Genomic DNA, 15383 nt, shown 5'->3' on the forward strand with positions numbered 1-15383 from the left:
TGTAGCGTAAATATGCCAATAATATCAGTGGAGTCTCCACGTGAGTAGCACGTGACGTAAACTTTAATAATGTACTGATCCCGGATTAATACGGCCGGCCGGCCAAAGATCAGGTCCGAGGTGTTCAGTTTGTTTACCGAGGACCGTTTGCATTTGCACTTTGATATTTAGAAGTTCAAGTATTGTAAGCATTAGATTGTGCTTAGCACTTATAGTACAATGGGTTATGACAAGACAGTCAAGGTATGTCGAATAGAGATGGTTGAATATACTACTAACAATACAATCAGGGAGCAACTAAGCTCAAAGTATGTCATGTTCGTCGTCGTATGTATGGAAGCATTTATTGACACAGTCTCAGATGGCGGCACCAAAAGCCAAATACATTGAGCCGATTTTGCAGGGAACGGCAAACCAGGGGGAGCTTGAAGATATCTTTCGATGCTTATCCTCGAGATTACGGGATACTGCATGGACGGTACATTTCTTTTCCGTTGTGTCCTGATGGTACATGCTTATTGTGATGGTAGGTTGTATTTAAGGCGTTGATTGTGGTTCACATCATGATTCGTGAAGGCAAGCGTGATGCGGCATTGGAGTACCTACGACATCATAGCCGAATACTCGATTGTTCGCAAATGAACAGGGGCAATGGTGAGTTTATGTATGCGAACCTGTGGTATGTGACTGATACGATTTAGCCGGTCGATACGGGGACACGATTCAGCGGTATTCGCGCTACCTACAAGAACGCGTCAAGCAGTACCATTCGCTCAAGATGGACTACGTCCGACACAAAAAAGACTATCCCGACCGTGGTCGGTTGCGCGATCTTTCGGTAGACAAGGGTTTATTGCGAGAGGTTGAAGGCGTGCAATCTCAGCTTAAGCATCTTCTGCGATGCCGGTTTTCTCCCAGCGAGGTCGATGACGATATCACACTGACCGCGTTCAGACTTCTTGTGCACGACTTGCTTTCACTGCACCAGGTCGTCAATGAAGGCATGATTAACGTACTTGAGCACTACTTTGAGATGTCTCGTTTTGATGCTGAGCGCGCGTTGGAGATGTACAAGCTGTTTGTGGATGAAATGGAGGGCATAGTTGAGTATTTGCATGTGGCCAGGCGATTGGAAGGCCAGACAAGACTGAGTGTTCCAAACATTAAACATGCACCGACGTCGCTTACTGCTTCACTTGAGGAGTACCTCAATGATCCTGAGTTTGACGTTAACAGACGCCAGTTTTTGGCAGCCAAAGAAGCAAAGATGGCAGCCCACCGCACTGACGTCGAGATTCCAAACGCGTTGACTTTAGCCCAGCAGCAACAGCCACAGCAGATACAGCAGCAGGCCGCGACGACAAAGAAGTTATCGCCTGAACAAAGTTTGGTGGATTATTTCGCATCAATCGAGCAACAAGAAAGCGTGTTTCCCGAGTCAAGTCCGCAGATGCAACAAACAGCACCTCAACCGGTGCAGCAGCCGGTACAGCAAATACCACCACAGCAAGGTTACGTGTACCCGCAGTCGCAGCCAACACTAACGCAAGACTTCACCGGCGCAGGATTCGGGGGATACTCGGCGCAGCCGCAGGTCGCTATGCCGACTGCCCAGCCCTACCAGCCATTTTCACAACCACCTCAGATGCTTCAGCTGCAGCAGACCGGCTGGGGTCAATCTCTGTTTGGGTCGCAAGACTCGCAGGCCCCACAGCCATCTGTGTTTGACCAGATGCAACCGCAGAGACTGGAGTCGCAGCCTACAGGGTCGACTAATCCGTTTAGAAAATCGACCGCGTTTACAGGAATCACCCCGCAATTTACTGGCACGACAAGCACTTCTGCTGTGTCGACCAACCCATTTCATAAACCGCTTCAGGCCGTTCCAGAGTATGAGACACCGAGTCCGCTTGTGAGCCAGAGCACGAACCCATTTGCACGGGCGCGGCAGTCTGCACTTGTTGCGCAAGGCACCGGGTCCGCGAATCCGTTCCGGAGTGGCGTTTAGTTTGTATTATTTGCCTTTTGGAGTTTATTATGTTATTTTAGAATATAATTTACCCAATAGTAATATGGTTTTGGGTGGTCTGAGTACGAAGCGGTCTCTATATTAAGGTTTTGAGGTCGGCGGGCGTGCGTAAACTAACGAGGGTAAGGGTTCATAGTACGTGAAAAGGGCGTACTCTTGCAAGAAAGATTAGTTTCTAGCGTCGGACGATCTCTTCAAAAATATCGGCGACCAGTATCGCCACCAAACAGTCAAAAATGAACAAACTAGTCGAGCAGCAGACTGTGGTGTATGGCAGACAAGTACTTGAGAACCCAATGGTGATCAAACGAGTGAGCCAAGTCGCGATGGCAGAGCGTGAGATCATCGTGATGTGGGCTGTTCGTGCAGTTTTGACCTTCATGACGGCCATATTCCGAGCATTAATGAGTCGCGAACAAGAGATGTACAATAGAGGGAGTGTGCAGACTAATGCACGAGTCATTCGTGAGCATGAAGTTGGACTACGAGAAGAAATGATGCGACATAAAGTGGTTAGCAAGTTGAGAGCGTGCGATATCACGTGCACTGAGTCTGAGCGAGAATGGGTCACTAAGCGGATATCTGGATACTCATGACGATATGCTACTGTTTCTATTTATTGTTATGTTTATTATGAGGAATATGGAATGTGAGCAATATGGATGGATGGGGCGACTGTAAATGGATTTGAGCCGCACACATAACGATTGATAATACATTGTTATAGATATAGAGATTGCATTATGTCATTACATTGCATGGTTTACATGTTATTAAGCTATTGTTTATGTTAGGAATGTACTATTCATTACAAAGAGGCGTCCTATGTAAACTTGGCCTGACTAAAGTCCATTTCTATGTGGTTAGCGAGGTTAGCAAGTCATAATAAGATCATTCGAAATACATACCTGGATGCTGCTGCTGGAACTTCTTGAACATCTCCTGCTTTTTCATCTCATCACTAGACGGCAACCCCTTTTGTTTCTGCTGCTGATCAAACATCATCTTCTCGACCATCCCCCTCGTCTCAGGGTCGAGATCGCTTAGCTTCGAGTTCTCAGGCTGGATCCTGGTGACGTCAATTTTAGGCGCGTCAGTCACGACGTGCGGCCACCACTCGACTGCGTTCTGCTTCGCCAGCGTGATTGTGATTTCTCGCTGATCTTCGAGCGTCCAGGTCGAATCGTCAGGTTTGATGGGCTTGTATAACGTTCCTGATAAGATCGGCGTCGCGTTCTTTAACCCAATAGAAATACTGGTCGGCTTCAGAATGACCGATAAATCTCTAGCTCGGGTTCCGACTAGAACCGGCACAATCACGGTCACTTCTTCAAGCACCTGCGACCATTTGTACGGCAGTGCTGATTATTAGCGTAGTATTATGTGATTGAAGTGTTAAGAGACGTACCATCTTGTTCTTCTTTTTCTTTTGCAATTGCTGCCGCAGTTTGTTCCGGTGTTTGTTCTGCCATTTTGTAGTGTGAAAACGCGGTTAAAAGAAAATCAAGTTGAGCCGCTCAGCCTTGAAATCGTCACGATATGGATCAAGTTCCGGTTGAAGAGCTCGAGTCGGTTCGACAACGCTTATCGCAAGTATGTAATTTTCTAGTAGTTTAAATTGTCGTACTAACCATCAGCTAACTCACTGGCTCAACCGGCTTCAAGCCATAGCACAGCAGCCGGTCCTACCTCCATACCATGTGTTACAGTCACAATTCTCAATGGTCATGAACCAGTTGTCAGCATTATCAACCACTTTGGCACTTCATTCCGAAGTTCTACGCACGACATCAGCATATCCGCTCCCAAAGTTTCCTGTTGCTGTAGAGTCAGGTTTACTGGCCGCGTTGCTACGTAAAAGACCCGAACCTGATGTTGACGAGTGGATCGCTCAAGGTGCCAAACGGGCCAAGATAGCTACTATTGCGGATGATGATTTATGGGGTTGGGCACAGGAATATGCAGACTCGCAAAGAGAGTCCCGAGTATGGACGCCTGAACAAGATGTGAACGAAGACAATAACAAGAAGGAACCGAATGTGGAATTAGACAGGATTTTACAGTACATGTATCAAGGTATTAGTATTGATGAGCCAGTAAGTAGCAAAAGCATTCCGGGTCGACGCAAATAACAACCTATTTTCTCCAGTATATAATCATCTGTAATGCTATGATCCCGTTCAACACAGTCCCAAGCAGCACTCCAATCAACACAATGCTATCATCAACCTCTTGAACAGTCGTAAACACCCGTGCAAGACTACCGCCCAAATATGCAAACACCGCGATCGCGCTCAGCTGTCCAGTCGACTTGGTCTTGTACGCGCTCATGATTTGGGGTACCTTCGCCGCCAACCCGAGCGGGATCGTGGCCGCTTGTAGCAAAGCTAACACGCCTGCAGATGGTCCAGGCACACTGATTACAGCGTACCATGTAATCGCAGCCACGATCGGAATCACCGCAAACGATGTCAGCGTGTTGTTCGAGTACATCAGTAGTAAAAACATGACTCCGACATCTTGTATAAACAAAAACGCTTGCTCGCCATAAGTAGAGAACGCGAACCCATTCCTTGCTGCGTATGCAAAAGATGCAAGATAACTCCCACACTCTAACGCATTACCTGTAAAGCTAAGGCCTGCACCTGATCTTGCGTTCACAAGTTTCATCAATTGAGGTACTTTTATAATCGAACTTGCAACAACAATCCCTAATCCAATTGCTTTGCTTATTGCTAACTTCATACATAAAACCACCTCATCACTCACAGGCCACTCTAGGAACCGTACATCACTTATTAACACCCCATAACACTTCTTACCAATCAATTCCCTTCCTATATCTGCAATTGGCTCTGGGATTGCTCTTGTGATTGTCTTGATCAATTCCATTATACTGTCACACGCTAAAACAAATATATATATATATATATATGTAATCAGACACTTTCAAACGTCACTAAAGAGGCTGACTCGCTCCTGGCGTTTTTTTAAGCTCAGAGCAAGTCGGATCCGCCACGTGTTAGCTTAAACTTTTAACCTTGACTGATCGGCACCTCAATCTCGCATAATTCGTAATTATTATATTAAAACTACTGTACATCATGTCTCAAAGATTGATACTTCCCAAATAAATAAAAAACTTAAAAAGTAATAAATTCAAGCAGAACTTTCAGCAGCGTCGACTGACTTCTCAGCCGAAGAAGATGAAGGAGCAACGGCTGGAACCTCAACTCCAGTAATGCCGTCATTGATAATCATGCCGCCACTGCCCAAGTATCCAGCAGCACGAAGAGTCTCTGCCAATTCATAATCGCCCATTCCTTCTTCGTAAAGCAAGTGCTTGTCAAGACCCTCAATTTCCATGTTCTCTGGAACACGGAACTTCAAGCCAGGAATGTGATCAATCAAAACCAACAGAATGACGGACATCACAAAAGTGTAAGCAACAATTGAGGTCGCCTCAGCAAGCTGGTATCCCAATTGAATATAGTTATGGTCAACCCATCCCTGAGCCTCAGTCGCGCCATCAAGAAGCGAAACCCAGTCAGCAGCAAACAAACCGGTCAGTACAGCACCAATGACGCCACCAATCGCATGCAACTTGAAAGCCTCGACACCCTCGTCAATTCGTATCCACTCGTTGACGTTCTCGCAAAGACGAACGCCAATGGCAGCAAGCAAACCAATAACAAACGCAAAGTAAACTGGGACAAAACCGGCAGCAGGAGTGATTCCAACCAATCCTGCAACCATACCCTGGCAAGCACCGACAACAGAAAATCTGCCCTTGTAGAAAAAGTAGTCCAAAGCAGACCAGCCCATGACACCAGCGCCAGCAGCAAGGTTAGTGTTGACCAAAACGTAAGACGTACGGACAGACGCGTTCAAAGTAGAACCACCGTTGAATCCAAACCATCCAAACCAAATCATCCACGCTCCAAGGAAAACCAAAGTAGGATTGTGAGGAACGTACTTGGGGATGCGCTTCTTGGGGTCATTCTTCTCGATACGCTTTCCGATAACAAGGGCGTAAGCGAGAGCACCAGTTCCGGACGAAATATGGACAGGGCCACCACCAGCGAAATCAAGAGCAGGCAAGTTATACAACCAGCCAGAAGCGTTCCATGTCCAGCACACGATTGGGCAGTAAACCAAAGTGCACCAGCAGAAAGCAAAGATCATTGATGGGACAAGACGGGCACGCTCAAAAGAGCCACCAATCATAATCATAACAGTGCAGAGAGCGAACATGCATTGATATAAACAGAAAAGTGGTTCAGGCAAATATCCGATAGCAGATGAGACAACGTTTCGAAGGCCAAAGTTTGTGAGGGTTCCAATGTATGCGTTGGCATTTGCAGCATATGCCAACGAATAACCCCAGAAGAACCATTGGAACGAGATGACACCAAGAACACCCATTGTTTGCCATAACAAAGTAGTAGCAGACTTACGACGACAAACACCGGCATAAAACAAACCCAGACCAGGAATAATAGGGAAAACAAAGACTGTTGATGTTAAAGGGGAAGACGGAGGAACTAAAGCAAGATCAACATACCGGTGGCGGACATCATCCAGACCTGATGGAAACCAGAGGCAACATATGACAAGTTAACATCCATGTCACGGGAGTTACCTCCAGCTCTTGTCCAGTCAGCCGACGTATCATTAAAAAAGGCGGATGGTAGTTCAGCCATTGTGTATTAAAATGAGTCGAATATGAATGAGGATGAGAGAAGAAGAAGAGGGAAAAAGGACCGAATTATATGGACATTAAGAGGGAAGCGGATGGGCGAACACCGTTATTTTCTGTTTTGGGTGTGAGTGAGAGAGTGAGTGAGGTACCTGATTTAAAGTTTTGTACTTGAGTTTAGTGGAACAGGGCGTTAGTGGTCTAAGCTCTTTGATCACACGCTAATCACAGACTAATGATAATTCTATGTTACCGATGGCGGCAGCACAGACTTTTTCTTGGTGAGACCACTCGCGTGACTCGCCTATAACCAAGAGGGAGGGAGAAGAGATGAATGAAGTACGACGCCTCTTACGTTGGTGGGTCGTTCGTTTTCTTAGCATTCACAATACATGACGCACCCACACGCACCCACACACACTATTTAATTCTTTCTTCATTCTTCCTTTTTGTGGTTTGGGTTATTTGAGTCTTTGCTTGGATTTTGAGCTTTGTCACGTCATCTTAATAAGCCACTGAAATTTTGCATGGTCCCAACTTATTAAAGAATTGCTAATATTTATGTAGATCGGTTATGGGGGCGATATCGGCGTCAAAAGAATTATTTAAGATCGGGCAATTACGGAACAGTGTACTTGTCTAATAAAATGCTACATAACTTAAATGTACCAACACTTTATAATGCTATTAACATAGTAAATTCAAGGTACTTGGAAATCAGCGGTTTATGTGTCATCAAAATGCCATGTCTTGCATTGGATTAAAAATTAGGCTTAACAGTTAAAATTTAACTTCGGCGGCGTTTTAAAACTAAACTTAGACACCAGCAGTGCTGTACAAAATAGACTAGGCGGCGGTAAAACCCCATTGCACAAGATCTGCGACTAATACAATACAACCTTTTCACCTTTCTTGAAAAGTCAGTAGACTAATAATCTTTTAATAAGAACTTAATATCCAAATTGGACTTCGCCGGGGTCCGAGCTATGTTGGAAAAAGGCCAAAAGAAAAAAAAAAAAAAAAAAAAAGTTTATTTCGATCACAACAAAACACAGTTCAACGCTTACTTTAAAAACTTTAGATAACGCAGACAGCCGGATTCGCAAGCGTTGCATGATCTAAAACCCTTCTTATTACAATATATCTTATTAAGCAGAAGAAAAAAAAACCCACGTGAAAATAAGAAAATTTTTGCACGTCAAACTTAACTTAATATAATTATGTAATTTCTTACTAATACACTTTGAAATGTCCAACCTAATATTATATTTTTGTACGCCATCCTTTAAGCACTCTTTCAATAATAATAATAAAATCGTTGACCAACAAACAACAAAATGGAAATCCCCGTTTCATTTTTAGAATATCAAACTGTTCGGAAAAAGACAAAAATTGATTCAATACTGGCGGCTGTTAATAACAATGATATCGATAAGTTGGCTAATCTCGCTAAATCAAAGGGTGGCCTAGTTGACAATGAAGCAAGAATGTTAGCATGTATTAATTTTTGTTTTGATCTTCAATTGTTGAATACTAATTATATCAAGGGCCACTGCTTATTGGTACCAACATTAATGATTACTCCTTTGATCCGTCTGGCCACTGTAAGGACAAGGATCAAGTCAAATTAGACGTGGATCGGTCGTTTGTGTATTATCCCACTAGTACGTACTACACGTACGACTCAGTACGCACGCTTGACTAACAAGTCCTCCGCCACAGACTTATCTGAGTCCCAACTCACTCAACATAGACAGGATCTATTTGAACTTATAGTTATGGTATTAAGCAAACATCAGTCTCTGTCATATTTTCAAGGATATCATGACATTGCTCAGATCGTGTACATGATTTTTGGCAAATCCGCTGCTGTGCCAATCTTACAACATCTCTCTCTCACGAGACTACGCGACTTTATGATGCCGACACTACAACCCACAATCGCTCATCTAGACCTGTTGGCGCAACTGTTTGCCCAGATCGACGTGCCACTGTCAAAGCATCTCATCCACACGAAACCGTTCTATGCACTGTCTTCAATCTTGACCTTGTTCGCACACGATACACAATCCTACTCTGACATCTCGCTACTTTTTGATTTTTTTATTGCATCTCATCCAGCACTTCCAGTCTATCTTTACGCCGCCGTATGTCCGTCATGTCAAATGCCTGGTCATATCTTAACACCGTCTAGATCACAATTCACCGCCGTGAAGAAGTCTTCCAGTTTGAACCCTCTGAACAAGAACTCATCCACGCGACGCTCTCCAAAATGCCTCAACCATTCCCACTAGGCTTATCAGACGCAATCGCAACCGCAACAGCCCTCTTTTCACAGTATCCACCCTCATCACTGCAAGCTTGGTCAAACATATCACAGTACTCAGTCCTGCACACCTGGCGCTTACCAGAAGCCATTAAATCGCGCACGGTCAGACCAAAACATTCGCGCGATCAGGATTACGACTACATTGAACTCGACGAGGTTCGGGAAAAACCAAAATACGCCGAGTACGACGTCTTGCTCGACGCCCAGATCGCGGACGCAGAAGTCCGAGCACAGCGCGAAGTAGAAAAGCAGAAAGAACGACAACGGTTACGGCAACGCAAGTCAGCGACAAAACGACTTGGTGCTGCAATCTCGCTGCCGAAACGCGACAACAGCAGGCAGGAACCTGCTCTGCAACTAGATAACACGATAAAAACTGAGTCGCCAAGTGCAGCTCAAGTCAACGGCACGGTTCAGCGGCGTAGGTTTGTGTTTCACACTAATTCAAACACAATAGTCGCATTCAGCATGTCGGTCTGCGTAGGGTTAATGGGGGTGTGGTTAGCTTACTTTGTCAGGCACACGGTTTACAATCCATAGAAATAAAGTCCATTAACGCCAATCCAAAACAAAACGTAAACTAAATTTAAACCCCGTTGTTCAGCCGCCGGCTATACAATTCCCCCCATGTCAACTTGTCATTCCTGCTCGTATCGCTGCTAAGATCTAGTTTCGACAGCTTCATCTCACACTCTGCATGATTGGACTTTGACCTAGATAATAAAGAATATTCACCCGCAATAGTCTCGACCACAACATTCTCTTTACTAGCAGTCACGTTCGGAACATTTGCGACCGTAGTCGCGTCTAATGCCCGGTTCTCAAACACGACCCTGATCGTCTTGTACAGGTAATATTTTCCCACGCTCGGACAAGCAACATGCAAATGAACCGCCTGTCTCAACCCGCCCTTGCCTGTTCCGCTAGCAATATCATCTCTGACTATAGTCTTTTGCCTGACAAACGTTCTCGTCCCGACCGGCATATCACTCAGATCGTATGGAATCAAAAACAGTTTGATTGCGGTCCTGTTTGGATTCAAAATCGCAATCTGCACTTGTCCCCGCGCAGGAACTCTGTATCCGCCAAAACCGTGACGCTTCTTCGGTTTATCACTGTAATAGTCATCCAGGTCAAGTGTACCGACGTACGGCGTTCCTCGCGCACCAGAACCGTCCATTTCATAGTAAACCGCGCCAAAATCAAGCAACAACTGCCGTGGACACTTCAGTCGCGACTCACAATCGTTTCCAGCGACACCAATCTTTGCAGTAAAATCGACAGCCGGTCTGGATGACGGTGTCGATGTTCTGCCGGACAATAATGACTCTTCGTACGACCCGATAAGCGCCTCTGAATGATACTGTGACAACCTTCGTTGCGGCCGAGGCTGCTCCTGGTCATGTTCGTTTATCGACCGCGACAGTCGAGAAAGTGGTGACGACGGCGGTCTGGTCTTTGGTACCGAGGCAACAGATGAGTCTGGACGGAGAGCAGCAAATGGCGATAGTGCCGACGACGACGATGCATTTGACAATTTTCGAGACACTTCTTTTACTGGCATTGCATCCGGCAACGCATTTGGTGCTAATGAGGGCATTGTGTTTTACTTAACCAGTGTGTGAATGCCGAGATTCGAGACTCGCTTTGGATTGATGTTAAAGTCCCAATACTAAGTACTATACCCTTACTGCTGTAATACGTACAATACCCTCGTACGCACACATTCTGGTGGCTTGAGCCGCAACGGTTTGACCGCTGAAAACATTTTCAAATCGCGTCTTTTTTTTTAAAATTTATTTTTTTCGGAACACGAAAATTTCTCCGCTGCGAATCAGGTGGAACTTGCGAATTGAGATCATATGATCAGAATGATGTGATGCCAATAATCTTAAACAAGACTAATCACAACCCGCATTTTTTGTTCCGTATATCCAGTGGTAAATCAAATAGCATACGTGAAAATGGTACAAGGAGGTTCCATCATGTTAAGACTACACTATATGAAAAGTGCCCAGATCTTTGCACGGTATTCACCCCACACGCATACGCACACAATAATCCATTTCACTTACATTTCTTAGTACCTCGCTTAATGATCTGTGACTAAAACAATCTAATCTCGTCTATAAAAACAAAAAACGGCGGACTTAAAAATGATTATTTTACTACTTTAAAAAAAAAGAAAAAAGAAAACCGTTAACTCCATCTAGTAAAGTGAATGACTAATTTCTAATGAACTTCTTGGTGCTGCTTCAAAATACTTTCTGATCTCTGTCTTCCTCTAGTGACTGGTTGTGGTTGAGATTCTGTATCTGAAACCTCATCTTGAAATCGAATGTGTCCGTCTCCAATATGATGATCTGGCGTATGATTCCTACTTGGCGTTCGACTAAGGTTTCGATTAAGAAGAACCCTATTATTAGGCTCGTGCACCAGCCCATTACCATCCACAACTGGCTCATGCTGCACGGGATAACCACCCGGCGGGAAACGAGACACTATGATCTCAACAATGTCCGACCACTCCCGCATACCACCCATCCCGATATCACCGCACGCAAGAACTTTCTCAACCGGTTTTAGCACGGTGATCCACTCCATGTGGTCCTTGATCGTCTGCAAATGGTGCTTAGTCAGCGGATGCGTGTACATGTAAGTATTCATCGCAGGCGCAAGTAGAATCGGCACAGCAGGGTTCCACGCCCGTATAACAGACATCAGCAAGTTGTCGCTGAACCCCCCAGCAATCTTGGCCAGTGAGTTGGCAGACAGCGGTGCAACTACTAGTAAATGTGCCCATCTCCGTAACTCAATATGAACAATCGGATCTGTCCTTCCAGTCCAATTTGCCCACTCGTCCGCGTCTTGCCAGATCTTAATGCTCGCCGGCAACGGACTATCTGCCGCAGGTAAAAAGCGGTTCGCAGACGCAGTCACAACAATCTGTATCGATATCCGGCTCGGCTCGTAGATCCGGTATAGCTTCTCCACAATCAACGGCATCTTGATTGTCGCGACAGACCCGCTCGCGGCAAGCAGTAAATGAAACTTGCCGTCGTTCAGCGGCAGACTCGGATGCGACGATGATGTCGTTGTCGGTGCCGTCAGCTGCGGGCTTGTCATTTTAAAGATGTTGTTGATTTGTGAACGATTTCCCCGGGCGGCATCAGATATGACAACTAGTTATAAAGTGTGCCTTTTATGGCATATACGCAGTTTTATTTGCATTTAAGTCTTGTGCTGGCTGACAATGCATAAGGGTCTAGTGTATTTTTACAAACTTTAAGGGTTTAGTGTATCTATTTTAATTGCATTCAATGTCATTAATTTGAATTGTATTTTATTCGTTTCCTCTCAATAATTCTGCTCGTAGTTGTACATAGCCATTGGCGCCGGCACGTCTCCAGACCCTCAGAAATCCGAGCCGCTTCACCTCATCAAGAGCTTTAACTCACATAGACCATATAAAGACATGTCTGAATCGTCTGAATCAGACATTGACACGACGCTGACAGAGCGCGCAACAGTTGTCGTGGACTACATTCGTGACCGGGTTCCGGCTGAGCTGCACAAGCCCCAGGTCGCCGTGATTTGTGGATCAGGACTGCACCATTTGGCCGACGCATTGACTGCCAGTCCTCAGGCAGAAATCGCGTTTTCTGACTTGCCGTACTTTCCTCTGACAACTGGTATCAATTGATGTTTGCTGTGGAATAGTTTGGGGACTAATTGAGTAGTGGATGGACATGCCGGAAAGCTCGTGTTTGGATACTTTGGCCATGTGCCTGCGGTTTGCATGGTCGGCAGAATTCAGTATGACCCTTTTAAGATGCCAATTTGAAAGTGCTGACTATTAGTTTTTACGAAGGTAACCCATTTGATATTTCTGTTTTCCCTGTTCGTGTCTTTGCCGTCATGGGCATCAAGACCTTAGTCGGTATGTCGTCTCCTTCAACAGCCAGCCCCTCTAACAACACAGTGACGAATGCCGCCGGCGGTCTAAATTCAGACTACAGGGTTGGAGATTTAATGGTCATCAACGACCACATCAACCTCCCAGGTCTTGCTGGCTGGCATCCACTTAAAGGTGCAAACGACCCTCTGTTCGGTCCGCGATTCCTAGCTCTCAGCGATGCTTATGATCTTGACCTGCGCAAAAAATTCTTCGCTGCGTCTGCAACATTGAAACTCACCAGACCGGTGCACGAAGGCGTGTACGTTTTTGTTTCCGGCCCGACTTACGAGACAAGGGCAGAGTCTCGCATGTTGAAACTCATGGGCGCAGACGCGGTCGGCATGTCGACCGTGCCTGAAATCATCATTGCGAGACATTCGGGCTTGAAAGTTCTGGCAATCAGTCTCATCACAAACGAAGTCGTCACCGCGCCCATGCCGCGCGTCGCGGACGGATTGGACCTGGATCCGGCGGCGGGAAAGGCAAATCATGAAGAAGTCATTGAAGCTGCTCGTCTGGCTGGCCATGACATGCGTGAACTTGTACTTGAAACCATAAAATCTTTATAGATTTTGCATTATAGTCATTGTGCTCTATACGTTATTTACAGTCTATTTACAGTTTAGTCCTAATTTTGGCCATCAAACATAAATGGTCACTTGGATACTGCCCTTCTCTAGGCTGCCCACTTGGCTCATCGCCCATCTCGGTTGGCAATGGCATTCTCAGTAACTCCAACACGTCAATATTGTCCACGTAACTATTCATAACAAAAATGTAGTCCAGCAGGCCGCGCCACGCAAACGCCCAGTTCGAAAACGTAGGCTCGCCATTCCGAACATCGACGTCCGCGTTCTCGGGATGGGCGTGCCGGTAGTACTTACCGTACAAGCTCGTCATCTGTGCGTTGTTGTTGTCGTGCAGCGCCATAATGTCGTCAATGCTACTTTTACCAGCCACCACAACTTCCTTCTTGCGATCCTGCAATCCTTCCATTCCGTCTGTCGACGGCGTGAACTCCTCAAGTACCTTCGGTTTTGCTGGCTCGACTTTTTCTTCAACTGCCACTGGCTCTGGTTCGGGCGCAGGCTCCGGGTTATCGAGCGCATCATCATCCTCTGGCGCTTCTTCTTCGTCCTTTTTAGTATATTCATGCTCTGCGCTCTCTCGTAAAATCTCATAAGCGTGATCCGTTAAGCGCTGGCCCTTGGGTCGCGTTAGCGCTAGATACGGAGCATCAAACGGCAGACTATTAAAGTCACCGGCCAGAAACACCGGCCAATTTGGAAACTTTGTCGCAAACGACTTTGTGTTCCGAACCAATACTGCACTCTGCCGCGTACGTTCAAATGTCCCCTGATCCTTTAAGCAATTGATTAAGTTCATTCTGCAAACAACTTACGTATGGATGCCAAAACAAATGCGTCGTCCCAATGACCAATCCGTGATCCCCGGCCTTGAACTTCAGCGCGACAATTAGACCGACGTTTCGTGTTTTGGTCTGAGGCACTGTCAAAACGCCAGACTGGTCCGCCGGATCGTAACCTGTATCGTTGTCATAGTCCACAACGGCACTGTCGACCAACCCAAACACCGAATTTTTCCAACAAATCAACAGTCCATGATTTTTTCGCTCGCCGCAATGATACATCGTGTCGTACCCTAAGTTGGCCATTTTGGGCTTGTAAACCGTATCCAGATGAGCCAAATCTACTTCCTGGTATTGTCAGATGTTTCACCGCAAATATTGCACTATAACACAAACCTGGAGGCACATAAGATCAGCATCATAGTACTTCAATTCGGAAAAAAGCACTTTGGCTCGCCATTTCCACTTCAACATGTCGCCTGTCCGGTCAGTCAATGCAACTAAATTTGCTATTTAATTGTACCATTTGTCGGAAACAGTTTTCGTCTGATCAATGCTTGTCCGAGTACCTATCCTGTTTAGAGATTCCCTACTACAAAGCAACATAGGCATACATTATATGTCATAATCTTGACTATAGCACCGTCTCCATCAATATCAGTATTCTGAACAGACAGCATTGGCCGCTTAATGAAATTGGTGTCAAAAACCGGTTCTGGTGGCAAGATCCCCATCTCTGCATTCTTCTTTGCCTTTTCCAGCTTGATCTGTTCCCGCTTCGCCCTCTGCTCTGCAATGTACTCCGGCGTCACAAAATCCGGCTTTGCATTTTTCTTTGCAACCTTTGCGGGCTTTGATTTTGGCATTTCTAGCTCTTCAGTGTCCATTGACGCAAATCTTAAAAATACAATCTGCTTATATCGTCTACTTGAACGTAAAAGCAAAACGAGTTAGTGATTTGAGGGCATTATTTTGCTTGAATAAAGATAGTATATTTGT

General features: G+C 45.6%; 11 protein-coding genes across 11 annotated transcripts; 5 read left to right on the top strand and 6 right to left on the bottom strand.

The window, feature by feature from the left end:
- The first annotated feature begins 55 nt into the window (after window positions 1-55).
- On the top strand, window positions 56-2137 carry V1512DRAFT_82961 (ANTH domain-containing protein). The gene is made up of 5 exons (XM_066918522.1): window positions 56-243; window positions 291-317; window positions 362-478; window positions 531-654; window positions 702-2137. Exons 1-5 carry the CDS (start codon window positions 220-222, stop codon window positions 2006-2008), a joined length of 1599 nt encoding a protein of 532 aa, XP_066769635.1. The 5' UTR covers window positions 56-219; the 3' UTR covers window positions 2009-2137.
- A 128-nt stretch (window positions 2138-2265) lies between these two features.
- On the top strand, window positions 2266-2625 carry V1512DRAFT_249600 (uncharacterized protein; the record flags this gene model as incomplete). The annotated part of the gene is made up of 1 exon (XM_066914626.1): window positions 2266-2625. The coding sequence occupies one exon, from the start codon at window positions 2266-2268 to the stop codon at window positions 2623-2625; it is 360 nt and encodes a 119-aa protein (XP_066769636.1).
- Window positions 2626-2737: 112 nt separating this feature from the next.
- Window positions 2738-3599, bottom strand: V1512DRAFT_267169 (HSP20-like chaperone). The gene is made up of 3 exons (XM_066917225.1): window positions 3438-3599; window positions 2938-3390; window positions 2738-2884 (listed from the first exon to the last, which is right to left on the bottom strand). Exons 1-3 carry the CDS (start codon window positions 3499-3501, stop codon window positions 2853-2855), a joined length of 549 nt encoding a protein of 182 aa, XP_066769637.1. The 5' UTR covers window positions 3502-3599; the 3' UTR covers window positions 2738-2852.
- Window positions 3528-4180, top strand: V1512DRAFT_267172 (mediator of RNA polymerase II transcription complex subunit 8-domain-containing protein). The gene is made up of 2 exons (XM_066917226.1): window positions 3528-3622; window positions 3667-4180. The coding sequence occupies exons 1-2, from the start codon at window positions 3569-3571 to the stop codon at window positions 4159-4161; spliced, it is 549 nt and encodes a 182-aa protein (XP_066769638.1). The 5' UTR covers window positions 3528-3568; the 3' UTR covers window positions 4162-4180.
- V1512DRAFT_82889 (uncharacterized protein) lies at window positions 3834-5248 on the bottom strand. Its single transcript, XM_066918521.1, has one exon. It carries the CDS (start codon window positions 4919-4921, stop codon window positions 4166-4168), a length of 756 nt encoding a protein of 251 aa, XP_066769639.1. The 5' UTR covers window positions 4922-5248; the 3' UTR covers window positions 3834-4165.
- V1512DRAFT_83047 (ammonium transporter AmtB-like domain-containing protein) lies at window positions 5055-6840 on the bottom strand. Its single transcript, XM_066918524.1, has 2 exons — window positions 6594-6840; window positions 5055-6543 (listed from the first exon to the last, which is right to left on the bottom strand). Exons 1-2 carry the CDS (start codon window positions 6730-6732, stop codon window positions 5189-5191), a joined length of 1494 nt encoding a protein of 497 aa, XP_066769640.1. The 5' UTR covers window positions 6733-6840; the 3' UTR covers window positions 5055-5188.
- A 1735-nt stretch (window positions 6841-8575) lies between these two features.
- V1512DRAFT_212114 (uncharacterized protein) lies at window positions 8576-9597 on the top strand (the record flags this gene model as incomplete). The annotated part of the gene is made up of 2 exons (XM_066913554.1): window positions 8576-8875; window positions 8923-9597. The coding sequence occupies 2 exons, from the start codon at window positions 8576-8578 to the stop codon at window positions 9595-9597; spliced, it is 975 nt and encodes a 324-aa protein (XP_066769641.1).
- V1512DRAFT_267180 (uncharacterized protein) lies at window positions 9409-10851 on the bottom strand. Its single transcript, XM_066917227.1, has one exon. The coding sequence runs from the start codon at window positions 10655-10657 to the stop codon at window positions 9644-9646; it is 1014 nt and encodes a 337-aa protein (XP_066769642.1). The 5' UTR covers window positions 10658-10851; the 3' UTR covers window positions 9409-9643.
- Window positions 10852-11025: 174 nt separating this feature from the next.
- On the bottom strand, window positions 11026-12217 carry V1512DRAFT_267183 (flavoprotein). The gene has a single exon (XM_066917228.1). It carries the CDS (start codon window positions 12181-12183, stop codon window positions 11290-11292), a length of 894 nt encoding a protein of 297 aa, XP_066769643.1. The 5' UTR covers window positions 12184-12217; the 3' UTR covers window positions 11026-11289.
- Window positions 12218-12412: 195 nt separating this feature from the next.
- On the top strand, window positions 12413-13782 carry V1512DRAFT_267185 (nucleoside phosphorylase domain-containing protein). The gene is made up of 4 exons (XM_066917229.1): window positions 12413-12749; window positions 12798-12873; window positions 12918-12997; window positions 13040-13782. The coding sequence occupies exons 1-4, from the start codon at window positions 12533-12535 to the stop codon at window positions 13582-13584; spliced, it is 918 nt and encodes a 305-aa protein (XP_066769644.1). The 5' UTR covers window positions 12413-12532; the 3' UTR covers window positions 13585-13782.
- Window positions 13576-15364, bottom strand: V1512DRAFT_267187 (Endonuclease/exonuclease/phosphatase). The gene is made up of 5 exons (XM_066917230.1): window positions 14999-15364; window positions 14908-14953; window positions 14781-14863; window positions 14418-14732; window positions 13576-14371 (listed from the first exon to the last, which is right to left on the bottom strand). Exons 1-5 carry the CDS (start codon window positions 15269-15271, stop codon window positions 13631-13633), a joined length of 1458 nt encoding a protein of 485 aa, XP_066769645.1. The 5' UTR covers window positions 15272-15364; the 3' UTR covers window positions 13576-13630.
- Window positions 15365-15383: the final 19 nt, after the last annotated feature.

Source organism: Lipomyces arxii (genome assembly GCF_038497795.1).
Source record: "Lipomyces arxii strain Phaff 12-163 unplaced genomic scaffold V1512scaffold_23, whole genome shotgun sequence".
NCBI lineage: Eukaryota > Fungi > Ascomycota > Lipomycetes > Lipomycetales > Lipomycetaceae > Lipomyces > Lipomyces arxii.